The sequence below is a fragment of the Aptenodytes patagonicus genome, chromosome 1 (genome assembly GCF_965638725.1).
Source record: "Aptenodytes patagonicus chromosome 1, bAptPat1.pri.cur, whole genome shotgun sequence".
Lineage (NCBI taxonomy): Eukaryota > Metazoa > Chordata > Aves > Sphenisciformes > Spheniscidae > Aptenodytes > Aptenodytes patagonicus.
In genome coordinates, this window is record NC_134949.1 from 156,840,873 (window position 1) to 156,855,948 (window position 15,076).

General features: G+C 44.6%; 1 protein-coding gene across 2 annotated transcripts in view; it reads right to left on the reverse strand.

Annotated features, from left to right (window-relative positions):
• UXS1 (UDP-glucuronate decarboxylase 1) overlaps nucleotides 1-8,042 on the reverse strand; it is a 65,366-nt gene extending 57,324 nt beyond the window's left edge. Inside the window, exon 1 of one of the 2 annotated variants that reach the window (XM_076360094.1) lies at nucleotides 7,890-8,042. In XM_076360094.1, coding sequence (XP_076216209.1) covers nucleotides 7,890-7,986 — 97 coding nt within the window. In that variant the 5' untranslated portion in view covers nucleotides 7,987-8,042. Of the gene's footprint in view, nucleotides 1-7,225; nucleotides 7,245-7,889 lie in introns of those variants that run through there. The other variant, XM_076360103.1, reaches the window with a different exon arrangement.
• Nucleotides 8,043-15,076: the final 7,034 nt, after the last annotated feature.

The following is a 15,076-nucleotide window of genomic DNA, read 5'->3' on the forward strand; positions in this document are numbered from 1 at the left end:
TTATTGCAGCCTTTCAGTACTTATAAGGGGGCTTATAAGAATGATGAAAAACTTTTTACCAGGGCCTGTAGTGACAGGACAAGGGGCAACTGTGTTTACCTGAAAGAGAGTAGGTCTAAATTAGATACAAGGAAGCAATTCTTTACTATGAGAGTGGTGAGGCACTGGAACAGGTTGCCCAGGGAAGCTGTGGATGCCTCATCCGTGGAAGTGTTCACAGTCAGGTTGGATGAGGGTTTGAGCAACCTGATCTAGTTGAAGATGTCCCTGCAGGGGGGCTGGACTAGATGATCTTTAAAGGTTCCTTCCAACCCAAACCATTCTATGATTTGGCCAATGCATTTCAAACTGCATTTTATAGTCTAGATTCCATAATAATTAAAAAAACCTCAATTGTACCTATCTGTAATTCCAGTAGTTTGTTAATTTGCTTTAGAAAATTATTATACTGATGAGAGTATGTTGCAATATTAGTGGAGATAACAACATACAATTACTAATCATAACTTTGTATTACAGAATGTCACCTTCCTGGGTGAAGTTTATGATTATGCCTTTGGGGAATGTACAATAATTTGAATATTAAAAAAATAAAAAACCTACTCCTCTGCTATGTCTACATAGATTTCTGTACAGTAAGTAGTTCTTCCTGTTGTATTTCCTGAACTGACATCTTGTTCAACAGTAAAGTTTCTCCCCCAAATCAAAGACAGCAGATAGGAACTGTAGCTTTTCCCACGTGGGAAGTACCCTAGACACCAGGTACAGGGTTTTCTGAAGGGGAAGATGCTCTCTCTTCAACTTAGATACCACCACCACTCTATGTCAATCCCCCAGCCAGTCATCACCTAGCAAAACAAAGGCACAGTCACCAGGACAACATTTTTGTACCTTAAGAACAAATACTTAAACTTTGGCAAACTGATACACTCCTACAGCTGTGAGAGACAACATTATGCAAATTTTCTTTCTTTACAAGAGTTAATGGAGCTTCATACTGGATGGGTAGCTAACCATGAATACTTATTCTAACCATTTCAGTTAGCATCATCACTTTATGACTGAATTCTGTTCTTCGTTTCCCAGACGGCAAATTCTTTCCAACTCTTCTGTTAAGCCTTTTTTCCAGTTCTCTGTTCAGTGTTTCTACTCCTTCCTATCTCATATCTTTAGCATATCATTCTTTACCACTACTCAACCATTTTTGTCTATCCTTTGTATTTTGCCACAAGTAAGGTAATGCACTTCAATTGTTAGTTACTACAAAAAGAAAAAAAATCCAGTATTTACAACAAAAAAACAGAATGCATATAACTCATCAGAGTTATGAAGTCCCAAACAGGATCTTCGATTTTCATCACCACATATACTTGAGTGTGCCTGGACATCACAGAATTTCTAGCTTTGAATTTACTGGCTTGAAACAACAAAATGGTTTGCAAATATGCTGACTGCCTACAAAAGGTTTGAATTGCCAAGGAAGACAGAAAGACTTTGACCTATACCTAACTGGAGTACTATGTAATAATTACATTCTGAATTGGGTCAAAATTATTTTGGCAATGTGAAAGCTAAGCAATCTAAATTGCTAACATTCCTGTGTCCCCTTTTCACTTAATAATAGAGAACTGAAAACTCTAAGTATCTTTCCTTAAACAGCAGCAGATGATGAAAAAAAAAACTATGAAATGACATCTATCTCTAGATAAATCTGATCTACACAATTCAAATGCACAGAATTCGTTGAGAAAAGCATTTTCTCCCTTTGCTTTAAAGCAACACGGCAGGTTAAAAAAACCAACAGAAATCTTCTAAGCCAACAGACCTGTACGTGCTGCTGTTAGGGCCACACATCTCCCTATTTCAAGTGAATGAAAGAGAAAGCAGCAGAACTATTATCTCAACAACTGGAATATATCATATGCAGTTTTACACAAATCATGCTTTCCCCAATCTAGACGGCAGCCCTGATTTTTCATATGCTTTTAAAAAAGGGGGGGGGGGGGCACTGTCGTCTTTAATTTAGCCCTTGACCTTCCCTTTGTTTCCCAGACATGGCTAGCAGAACTGTGGGACATTTTTCAAGAAACTCAGAGAGGCAGAGAATATTCCACACTCCCAAAATAGTGATGATACACCAGCATGCATGCCAAACCCCAGAAACTGAGCAGCCACCCAAGGTAACGTGACTCAAATTAGGGTGGCAATCAATTGAGGGGTCATGACTCAAATCGATTATTTTCAGCATTTTATTTTAAGTTTGTTGACTGCTAAGATTGTTTTCAGCAGACTCACAGCATGCTCCAATGGTCAGCACTGTGACTAAAACAAACTCACTTTTCCCAGTTACCTTTTACAAACCCCTTCAGGTAAGTTGGTGCAGTAACCCCCACCTCTCCCTCCCTAGGGTCCACAAACGAGAAGTAGAAAACTACCAGTTTCACGTAAACTCTGCTTTGGTCAACCAACCTTACAGAAAAGAAACAAGCAATGTAAGTGATAGGGAAACATTTCTCCTTTGCAAAAACATCAAGGGGAAAGAAGATGAAAGCTCTAAGAGTGTTTGTCCTTGAGTAGAATGATGACAGCACCACCTCCTGCACACGCCACAGAAAATACTAAGTGGAGATAAAATATTAAAGACAAATACTAAATGGAGATAAAATATTAAAGACAAATACTAAAGACAAATATTAAATGAAGATAAGCTGGAAACTCTAAGGGTGAATTTCTCCAGGATGCCAAAAAATTGGTTTAAAACATCATGGCTAGCAAAGCAGAGTTGGAGTCCATCTATTCCTGACAAACTCAGCTGAAGCGTGAACAAATTTTCATAAGCTATACGGCTACGGCTAGTTGGAAGCCTGATGAGCAGGGACCTGGAAGCTGTTGAAGACAGTAAACTTATTTGCATAAACCCACAGATGAAAGGCAGCTCTGCAGTACACGAAGCCAACAAGCAAATGTTTTTGGTTGGGTTTTTTGGTGGAGAATCCATGGCATGCTGACACAAAAAGCAGGCGAGCCTGATGTCACATCAGACCATTTCTAACTCTTCCATGGCCAGTCAATCCTGCTGTCTAGTTGTAAAACAGCTGGGGAAGGAAGATTTCTGGTATTCTCCACAGCAGTGCTGAATTTTCAGACAGCTAGCCTGAAGCAATAGGACAGGACCAAATTCGCAGCTACTTTTCTGTTATGAAAAGTGAAAGTAAAAGCTTATCAGAACACAACATTAAGTAGCATTTAACCTTTGTTTTGAACATATGCAAGACAAGCAACATGCAAGGGGCTGGCAAGATTCAAACAGAAAAGCTTACTCACACCTTGATATTCTGAGGAGAGCACATTACATTCTTCCTAGCTGATGAAAATCTGACAAAAACAAATGGCTAACCTTGTAAAACAAAGGATAACAACCATGGAAACTAACAATGCTGGGAGAAGTCAAGGCACTACACTGCAGCATGTACTTCCCTCACATTACTTTGACATTTTGTTTTTAAGTTGTTTCAGTAGCCGTGCTGTAATTTATCTTATAAAGGTAACGAGGTCTTAAGCTTGGATCTCCTGACAGCACCCTACTATTCCTTCTTTTTTCCCTTGGAAAAGGAACAAGGCTACAGACATACTTCCTGAGAACCATTTGATCTACAAATGAGCAAAGAGAACCGTTCTACTTTACCAGAAATAGAGCTCTTAACTCTATTTTCATAGAGAACATGCAACTCCCTTGTTATACCAAGACATCAGTAGATTATTTACAGTAGCATCAAGATTAAAGCAAACCACGCAGATTGACAAGCTCTGGTCTTTAAATCCTGGCTACAAGATTTTACAGTGTATTTCCAACAACTTAAGTAAGGTCTTAATTCTACAAAGACAGCCTCACAGAAGCATCTCAGTATGTCCTTATAAAGCTGAAGAAACACGTAAAACTTTAAAGGGAATGAGTTTAAGGTGTCTATGTATTGACATACTAATCCACATACAGGTGGGCTTTTTAAAAACGACAAAATTCTCAGCCTGCATATAAGTTTCTCATATTGTGGTGACACTGGATTTTTTTTTTAACAATATCTATTTAATTGGTTGCTGGTTTATGATCTGTCTACATTTCTCATTACAGACAACAGAAATCAATTAAATCCACTTCACTTGTGTTCACCTCATGTTCCTAAGCTGTGGTTTTGCAATGGCTTCAAGATGATGCAAGTGCAGCCCATGACTGAAAGGATTTGTTTCAGTCCACCTCCACATGCATGCATGCCCCCCCCCCCGCCTTTGTCAGCACTAGCACTCCTGCAGTATCTTGCTGGGGGTTAAATCAGAGAAAAGCTGTAGCAGAAGACTCTGTCCTTTTAAAAGGGCAATGAAAATTCAACCTTTGGGCAAGGCTTCCCATTATATGTAGCACAGTATAGCCATGCAACGTTCACAGAAGGAAAGAGCACTGCAAGTGAGTCAACTAAGCTAATTCTGAAAAATATTAAAAAAAAAAAAAGGGTAGCATTCTACCAGATTACAGAGTGATTTTGACAGCTCGCTAGCTGCACTATCTCCAGATTCATCACTTGGGTGATGGGGAGTAAAATCACCCCTTTCACCTAGGGCCTACAGATAAGGTAAATGTAACTGTTAGTTAAACTGTTCACTTTAGTTTTGCCAGGGAACAGTCACTTAAGTTACAACAGCTTTTAACTGCCTGCTGCATAGAAGTGCTCCTTTGGGGTTCTATTTTTATATACACAAACTATGCATAGCACACTGTTTCAAGTGTATGACTATTTTTTTTAAGCTAATAGAAATTAGATTTACAGAAACGAGACATCAAATATTACTTTAATTCAAACCTAGATGTAAAGCAAGGATCCTTCTAACTCAGTGCCACTAGGGAAACCAGTGAAGTCCATAAAAACAGTTCTAGGTATCTTTAACGTGAGCCTGACTGTGCACCTCATGTCACAGTGATACTTTAACCAATGTCAACAAGACTCCTTAGGTGAGACACTAATTGCAGACCTGCAAAGCTCACGATGGCAACGCTGCCAACAGCACTCCCAGCTGCCCATTTCACCACTGCACGGCCTCCTCAGTTGGGCCAAAACAGCTGTCTGAATACCCACACTGCCAAATGGTTATAAACTGAAAAGGTGATCTTAGTCCAGACCAGTTCCTTTACCTGGTGCACAGCACAGAAATTTAAGTCCTTGTACGTGGTGGATGCTGGTGGGAAATGGGAGATGTGGAGCAGGGATACCTAAGCCAGCCTAGCCATTCAACACCTTGCGCTGTGAAACTACCAAGAGAGCCACTCAATGACTCGAGAGTGAGATAGCTGACAGCCTTTCAACCACCTGTAATAAGCTCTTCCTTTAGTCTGCAAACTCTCATAAAGAAGTTCTTCAGGCACGTTTGTAACAAACTTGCATTCAAAGGCAGAAGCTTTTTATGAAATAAGACACTTTCAGAAAAGATACTCCCTAAACATTCTCTCGGGATTTCACAAACAGATTGACAAATTGGCACTATCAAAAAAGCCCTATCTCCTAGTTCATAAAAAAAATAATGTACTTGCCAAGTATTTCATTCCCTGTAACACAATGTGCTCCAAATCTGATTCCCCATGTACTAACACTGAATGGAAATGCATGGAAAGGAGGTGCACAGCCTGAAAACACTTAGGCATTTGGAGAGCACTTGAAAAAGAAGGAATGTAAGAAGTGCCAGCACATACACCTACACCAGCAGCTCAGTTTTCTCAGATTCTATGCTATTTTAGTCTGGCATTATCTGACTGCAACCAGAGCACAGTGATGATTCAGTAATATCGCAAGGAGTACACTTTTAGGATAGGGGGATGGGATTATAATCACTTCCATAGAAAAAAAAATAGTCTCTCTAGAATCTATTAGACCAGTGGCATCTGCTAGCATATCATACTATACTGAAGACACCAGGGCCATAACTAATGATTCCACTACTTTTGACCACTAGCCAAAAGATTGAAAAGCACAGTAACCGGACACGTTAGATTTGCAAAAAACATACTCCCATCGGACACCAACCTAGTCCCTTTTTAAGCTCCTTTTTGCCACACTGATCTGCAGTCCCTCTCCTCCTCCATTTTTTCTGAATCCCAAAGAACGACCAGAAACAAGCATTTGGAAGACTTCTACAACTTACAACCCAGACAGCAAAAATCATATGGCAGTTTTTCCCTTCCTTAAGGCCCACTTTTACCCACAAAGCTAGACAGCAAACACCAACTACTGTCCATAGAATCTAATCAATAGCCAGGTCCCAATGACCATGTCAATTGCCACTCAATTCCAGTATTTTAACAGCAGCCTAGTAACTTTGTTTTCAAAATTAAGTATCATTTTTGGCAAAAACACCAAGCCCTTTCAAAATAAGAACAGACATTAAGCTGTCCCTGCTTCAGTATGCATGGAACCTGAAATCACTTGGACAAACTGTCCTAAGAGTCAGAGCTGATACATAACCTCAACGATAACAGCAGTATCTAAATAATGACGTCCTACAAACACAGTAACATATGTTAGTAAAGGGATTTCCAAGTTGTGTTTCTGGGGCAGGAAACACCACCCCTTCTGCCAAAATGCTTGAGTTGTACCTCTCCACCCTCCCAGATGCAAAGGGAGGATCCTAAATCTGATGCACACACCCACCCCCAAAGCCAGCTCACCTATGTGTGTTTTGGAGCATCGACGAGAATCACTTGTCCCTAGCTAAGCTGACAAGGTTTCAAAGATCCTTCCTCATGGTGTTCCATCTACATAAAATCTACCTAAGTCTAAAAACAGAACAGGCTAACATAAAATAAACAGAATATGAAATATGCAACAGAAGAATCTGGACAAGAAAGGGAAGAGAGCTGACAGGACAATATTATAAATCCAAGACCCTATTTGACTCACGCCTAATAACTGAAGTCATAAATACCCCTGTCAGTGCTTATTCTAAGATTTTCCCAAATACCTTTGTGCCTCTCTTCAGGCTCTTAAGACTCCAGCTACGCGGTGAGCTAATAAACAAACAAACATACCTTTATTTAGCCCCCGAAGGACATCAGAGGATTTTACAAAAACCAGACACGAGGCCTGCCCTGGAAAACTTCCTTGCAGCCTCACCTCACACAGCTACCAGGTTAAGACCAAGGCGGACAAAGAGAGGTCTGAGGAGCGGCTGCGGAAATACTTACTCCTTGAGCCACGTCTCGCTCACACCGCTCCCCCTCAGCCTCTCTGCCCGGGCAGCCCACCCCACCGCCCAGGCGCCTCCGCAGCACGCCCGCCCCACCTCACGCCCGAGGCTGGGCCTGAAGGCCGGCTGCCTGCCGCACGGCGCCGGCGAGCCCCCGAGAGCCCCTTCCCGCGGGGCACCGAGGGGAAGCGCGGCCGCCTGCCCCCGGAGGAAGTCGCCCTCAGTGCGAACGCCACCCCCGGCGGTCGCCCGGGGGGCACGGGGGGGGTCCTCCCCGCGCAAGCCCTCGGGACGGGGCAGGGGAAAGATGCCTGACGGGGACCCCGGGCACGGCCCGCCCGGCGGCCCCGCAGGCGCCCTCCGCCACGGCCTAGCCGGCTGCCCGCCGGACTTGGGAAAGTTTCAGCCGGGCGGGGAGGCGGGGAAACGGAGGAAGCCCTCAGCCGCGCCGCCCGGAAAGGCGGGGGGCCGCGGGGAGCCCCCTTCCCCGCCGGGGCCGGAGCAGCCGCGCTGCGGCGCCTCGCAACCGGGCAGAGCAACGAGGCGCGGGAAGAACGGCCACCTCCTCTCTCCCGGCGGCGGAGGACACGGCGGGCCGGGGGCGCCGGGCCAGCAGGCAATGAATGGCCGGGCCAGACCCGCCCCCACCCCCGCTCACTCACAGGCGACATAGGCGACGAAGGCGAGCCCCATGAGCAGCTTCATCCTCCTCCGGTTGATGGCGGTCAACAGACGCAGCAGCGGCCCCTTGCTCACCATGCCCAGCGGCAGCGGCACGCAGCGCCGGGCGCCTGCACGGCCGGCCACGCCACCGGGCTCGCGCGCGCGCGGCCACCCACTGCTCGGCTCGGCTCGGCTCCCCCCGCCCGGGCTGCCCGCGAACCGCCCGCGCAGGCGCAGCGGCGCCTGCCCGCCCGCCCGCTCTCCTTCCCTCCCCCCCGCGCCTTTCCCCCGCTGTGGATACGGTCGGCGGCCAACGGCGGCCGGAGGGGTGGCGGCGCTGCGCGGCGTGGCACGGCGCATGCGCGGGCCGCGAGCGCCGGGAGGCCCGGGCCTTTCTCGGTGCCTGGGCCGGGCGGTGAGGCGCGGCGGGGCTGCCGCGGGTCCCGTCCGTCCCGTCCGTCCTTCCTTCGTAACAAGCGACGGGCTCTTGGCTAGAGGCTGCCTGGAGGGCGCCCGCCTCCCGCAGAGCGTGCCTGAGGAAAAGGAAGGGCGCCCGCAGCCTCTCCGTGCCCCTGGCCTGGTCTTTCAGGGTGCTTCAGCGTCGGCGGTCTTGGTCACCTGCCGCCTCCCGCCGTGGTGGGCCTTGGGTGGTGACCTGCCGGGGCGGACGGACGGACTTGGGCACACACATAGACAAAATGTGTGTCACGCCAGGTCCGTCAGCGCCCGGTATTTTGAAAGCACCATTTGCCTCCTCCCAAATGTGCTTTCCATATCTGCACACATCCCTTTGCAGTGGTGAATGAAAAACTGGGGGATTTTTTTCCCCCCTAAAGTAATAGTTCATGAATTTGCCTCTGATTAGGATAATGAGATTGCAGTTACTTTGAAATGGTTTACATTTCTACTGCAGCTTCCATCCAAAATCCTTGTGGCCTGTTGCACACTGCAGATTCGTATTTGCCTGGAGTGGTAGGCATCTTCCTCGTGTCAAAACATGTTCTCCTGCCAGTGAAAGACACCCACTTAACCTGAAGAGAAATCTCCCTCCGCAACCCAACCTTCCCCCTGAGTAGTATGGCCTTCACACAGTTTCTCAGGAATATTCTTTCTCACACTCTTCTCCCACAGAAGACTGCGAGAACAAGTGTTCTTGAATTAAATGACTAGGTTCGATCATTTAATTTCAGTACAGAAATACAGCTTGTTTACACCAAAGAAACTATGACCTCAGTCAAACAGAGACCCACACAGTTAACATGAGTTAACCCCTCCTTATTATGAGGAGTAAAGTCCGTCAAATGTGTGAGTCTCGGAACGGTAAGTGCAGTAAGATGCTGTTCAGAGTGATTAAGAATATCCCCCTGCGGCCCAGAGAGGTGAAGTGACTTTATTCAGGAAGCCTTGAGAATTGAAATTTCCTAACTCCTAACCCTGTGCTTTGATTATAAGGCCACTCCTTTCCTCTTGACTTTTGTTTCCCTTGATTTGTATCTGATATACTTTACTCGCCTGTTAATTCCACTGCTTGTAGCTACGTGGAGAAAAGGAAGTAAAAATATCACCATTTAAAACACAATCTAGCACCGGATTTGTCTGCGTAGTAATCACTCAAATAGTAACAGAGTTTTATACCAGGAGTAAATTTGGCCATCGAAAAGCTATAGCTGAACAGCGCTGCATGAAAGCTAGAGAATGTTACAGGAGTACTATGCCCTCCCTTCACCTCAAACTCCCATTGTTTTCAGTCAGGATTTTCCATGATGGTATCCGCATGCACAATACCGATTCCACAAGCCTTTAGGGGTAGGCAAGACGCTTTTAACAGTTGCCCTGCCCTAAGCTAGGCTGCACAATCCGTGACTCGATCAAGCTGCCTGCATAAGGCACCTTGCTTGGCACCACGCGCAGTGTTCAGGCTAATTTTGCTGCAGAAACATGTTGAGGCAGGCTGCAATCCGTGAAGATGGGAAAAGGAGGGCAAAGGAGCGGGATGCTTTATGGAGCTTCATGGTGGAGGAGACTCAAACCCCGTGGGAGGCAGCCCGACCGTGCTCTCTACAGGGCCAGCTGTTTGTCATGCATGACACCAGGGCCAGCTGTGTCCGTAGCATTCTCCAAGTGAGCCAGAGCATGTCTAACTTAACTGCAGGAGGGTGAGCGTAAGTCTGTCATATCTCAGCTATAACTACAGGCATGTACCTTATAAGTACTATAAAGTTCTCCAGGCAAATGATGGCCAACAGCAGGGACACTTATTTCAGGATACAGCTGGTCACATTTACAACCTGATGCCAAGGACTGGCACCGATAGCAGTGGTTCTGGTACGTAGTGGCCGCTACATGTGCCAAGAGAAAGACTGAGGGATGATACGGTGTTGAGTGCTGACTCTTAGGAGTGCGCTATAGATCAGGAAGCAGGCATCCATCTGCCTTCAGGTCATTATCTTAGCCAGGCGGATAGCATGACCTCAGCTAATGGCAATCCTCTCTGGGCTAGTTTGCAGGCAATATACCCTGTCTCTCATGCTGCAGTTTTCAACTTTAGTTCTGAAAGTGCTTTATGAGAGCATTTTGATTTTTTTTCACTAACCCACATCCTGTAAAATGATGGGGTTCTTTAAATGATGGAATTTTTTTCAATGACTTTTTTTAATGATTAAAAATGTGAACGTGCAGGTGTATCTACCTGAAGGACCAGTATGAACTTAGAATTCACAGCACCCCTGCAACGTACTTGTCCTTGATAGCAGATCAGAACCGTGCAATTACCCAGCTGTCGTTCCAGAATCAGGAAAAAAACAACCTGCCACGATTTGCACGATATCCACATGATGCCGCATGAGGGAGACTCTTCCGCCATGTGGAAATACAGGGAAGATCTTGTCTTTCTGTCCCAGTCATGTTTCTGCAAGAGATGACATTCCACTGTATGATCCGGGAGACAGAAGTAAACCCTGGGCACTGAGACCCGGGCAGAGAGAAATGCTGTGTATGAGATAAGGAAATGAGTTGCAAAGCACTGAAAAAATGCAGAAATAAAACCAAGCCATTACCACCACACTACTGTCATCTCTCGTAACTTTGGTCTCCAAGTTAGTTAAGGCTGAATGTAGCCAAGAAAGTACCACAGAGTTGCACAGCTATGCGTGCCCCTCCTCACCATTCAGTGCATCCTACAGCTGGCGATACTTAACCTGGGAGGAATCGTTCTGGTACCTTGATCCTCCTCTAATAAATAAATCTACAGATGATTCTGTGGAGTAACACTGTTGTACTGCATAGGCACAACGATCCACTCATACAAAGGCCTAGATAATCTTGAAAAACTAATGCCATTCATGTGTGCACAGATAGTAAAAATGTGAAAATAGTTTTTTTCAAAAAAGGTTGGAATGTGAATCTTTTTTTGGTGAACTCTACTTTGAACAGCAGATCATAGTGGGGAGGGGAACTCAGACCAAAGAAAAAAGAGTTAAAACTAGCAGCGTTTCTTTTCAGGGAAAGTTAGAAGCTTGAGGGTTTGTGTGTTTTTTATAAGACTAATGAAAAGAGAACATGCAGTTCTGGGAACAGAGTAAATTCTTTTAATATTAACATCTCAAAAGAAAAAGAAAGCTGCTAAGTGCTTCAGACAGTTATTATTTGGATGGTGATGGCAATAAACGGTTTCAAATACAACTGGATCACAACTGTCCTAAGTATTACATGAATGCAGAATTGAGACAATCCCAGACCTTGAAAACATACAAATTAAGAGACAGATCATCCAGTGAATGTGAACAAACAAACGAGCAGGTGTCAAAGCATAATATGGAAATGACTACTTAAATACAGAATTGCAGAAATTAGGTGAATCATGTAATGATTTAGACAGCTATTTGCAAAGAATAAATTATAACATATAAGGAAATAATTGTATTTCAAACTACAGTGCAGTCCATCTATTTTGTTAACCAGTTTCATTAGGTATCACGTGGGAGTAGTCCCAAGATTTCATTCTGTAAAAGTTGAGGCTCCTTTTTACATCAAGCACTTAGAAACCCAACACACAATGCTACTCAGAAAGTTGCTTCAGGCTCCAGGCTTGAAATTGATACACTGACTGGATTTAAAAAAAGTCAAACAACGTTCCTAAATTAACTGGTAGCATTACTTACATAAAGTACTTGTTCTTCATGACGCATTTTTCCCCTGAGGTAACTGAAGACAGCCCTGTACATTTTCAAAGTTAGAAAAAGATTTTAAGGTGCTATATCTATTCCGAAAGTGCAAAGGCCACATGCAAGATTCTCTGATAATTGGGTCAGAATGAAATAGCAGAGATGATGGCTAAATTACTGATTATAAAAACTTGTGAGCAGTTAAAACCACTGTTCCTCAAAGTTCTTTTATCATCCATCAAAGAAGCTAATTTATTAGGCTAGGTCAGCAAGCAAGTTATTTGTTCACTGCTGGTTTACATTTCATAATTTCCCCAAGCCCTTTGGAGCTTTTTAATTGGCATCGTTCTACCCTGCAGCGCTTGGGAAGTAGTGACTCTGAATGGATCTATTTTGGGTTGCATTCAGTCCAGATCATGCTGGAATTAGTACCAAAGAAGCCCGTGGCTTCTTTGTACAATGGTACAGAGCAGTCGTAACTATATGCCTCTGTTTCCCAGTATATCACTGCCCCAGAAAGTGAACAGGAATAAACCTATCTTGGGGTGGGCCAAGGATGTGTATGCATGTAATATGCATGTGATGTAGTGGCTGCGGACTGCTCTTTGTTAAGAAATCCCACTTGGGGCTTATGCTGGAAGTCTGTGCTGGCCACTGCAGCACTAGGAACAGGGAAGCCGTTTTCCTTCTGCATCTTTACTTGCAGTAATGCTGGCTGTAGCCATTTTAGCAGTATGCTATATAAAAGGTCTGCTTCTCCTTTCCTCATGCAAGCCTCAGGCAGATGGTTTACAAGCCACCTCAGTGACAGTGTTTCTGTGTTACGCCAATATGAGGATTATCAGCTTAATTGTGAATAAGGGGCTGATGCTCTGAGTAACTGAAGGAGCAGGACTGCAAGGTGCTGGAGAGCACATCTGCTCTGCAGTGTAGATATATCTGCTGGTGTTTTTTCCTCTGAGGCAGAAGAGATTCTTACTGCTGTTCAACTACTCTAATGCTGTCAATAAAGCAGAAAATAAACAAGGTAATTAAAGGTGTTAGAGAAATTGTACGGTTGAATTTATAGAAAGACACTACTGAGAAGAGTCTGTATCACAGCCCAGTTGAAATGCATTTGGAGTGCACAAATTCCTACTGATGTTTGATATTATTCCTCTTCCACAAATTTCCTTAGCTGTAGTGTCAGAGAGGTTAGATGAATGACAAGAGAGAACACGTACACTCACACATTTCTGGAAAAGTAATATAGAAGCATTATTAAGTTTATGTGGTCCATAGCTATGATAGCCCATGGCCTTATGAAGAGGGATCTGGGACAGCTGCAAACAGAAGAGCCTCATGTAGCAGGCTCATTTGAATGATGGGGCAGAGTGTACCCTCAGCAAGTTTGCAGATGACACCAAACTGGGAGGAATGGCTGATACGCCAGAGGACTGTGCTGCCATCCAGAGAGACCTCGACAGGCTGGAGAAATGGGCTGAGAGGAACCTCACGAACTTCAACAAGGAGAAGAGCAAAGTCCTGCATCTGGGAAGGAACAAGCCCAGGCACCACTACATGCTGGGGGCCAACCAGCTGGAAAGGATTTGGAGGTCCTGGACACCAAGCTGAACAAAAGCCAGCCATGTGCCCTTATGGCGAAGAAGGCTAATGGTATCTTGGGCTGTATTAGGAAGAGTGCTGCCAGCAGGTCAAGGGAGGTGATTCTTCCCCTCTACTCAGCACTGGTGAGGCCACACCTGGAGCACTGGGTCCAGTTCTGGGCTCCCCAGTACAAGAGAGACATGGACATACTGGAGAGAGTACAGTGAACGGCTACTAAGATGATGAAGGGACTGCAGCATCTCTCCTATGAGGACAGGCTGAGAGAGCTGGGACTGTTCAGCCTGGAGAAGAGAAGGCTCAGGAGGGATCTCATCCATGTGTATAAATACTTGGAGGGAGGGTGTGAAGAAGATGGAGCCAGGCTTTTTTCAGTGGTCTCCAGTGACAGGACCAGAGACAGTGGGCACAAACTGAAACACAGGAGGTTCCCTCTGAACATCAGGAAACACTTTTTTCCTGTAAGGGTGACCGAGCACTGGCACAGGTTGCCCAGGGAGGTTGTGGAGTCTCCATCCCTGGAGATATTCAAAAGCCATCTGGACATGGTCCTGGGCAACTGGGTCTAGGTGACCCTGCTGGAGCAGGAGGGTTGGACCAGATGACCTCCAGAGGTGCCTGCCAACCTCAACCATTCTGTGATTCTGTGTTTACAAAGCAAACAAAAGCACAGATCCATATATTTTACTTCGCTGTGGGCTTTTGTTCTTTTCCTGGATACAGCTGAATAGATACAAAACCAGGCGAGTGCAAGTACCTTTGTATAAATTGGCTTTAGTTATCTCAATAGAAATATTCATGTGAGTAAAGACACTAATGAACAGCCTTCTGTGTAACCTTACTCTCTTTTGCAATTACAGGCTTTAGAATTATAGCCTATGGTCAAGGTAATTTACAGTATGAAATTTCTGTTTTGAAGTAAGGAGGATTAGGAATTTCCAGATAAGTTTTCCAGTAGCTAATGAGATTTAACCAAATAAACTTTCCTTGCTGCCTTCCAAAGTTAAATTATGGTCTTACATAAACAGTAAATTCCCCCAGCGAATACCTGTTAAATGAATTTGGAAATTGTGTTGCAGCCCAACAAGCAACCAACCAAACCTAACAAAAGAACTCTTGAATTTTCTTGTTATACAGAGTATAAATTCACTGCTGGTGAAAGCAATAGCCTGTAGATTTCCAAACCATGTAAAAGCGATGTGAACTTTTGAGTATGAAACTTATTCGTAGGAAAAATGTGACAATTCTTATGTGCACACTTCTACGTTATGCCTCTCATTGGCACTGAAGATTTATTGCTGCAGTGCTTATTAAAAGCAACCAACAAAAGACAGTGAAAGTCTAGTGCGTACAGCATTTGCATTATTAGATCAAAAATAATTATCAGAAATTTATCTTTTCATGTTATGCCAGTGCTT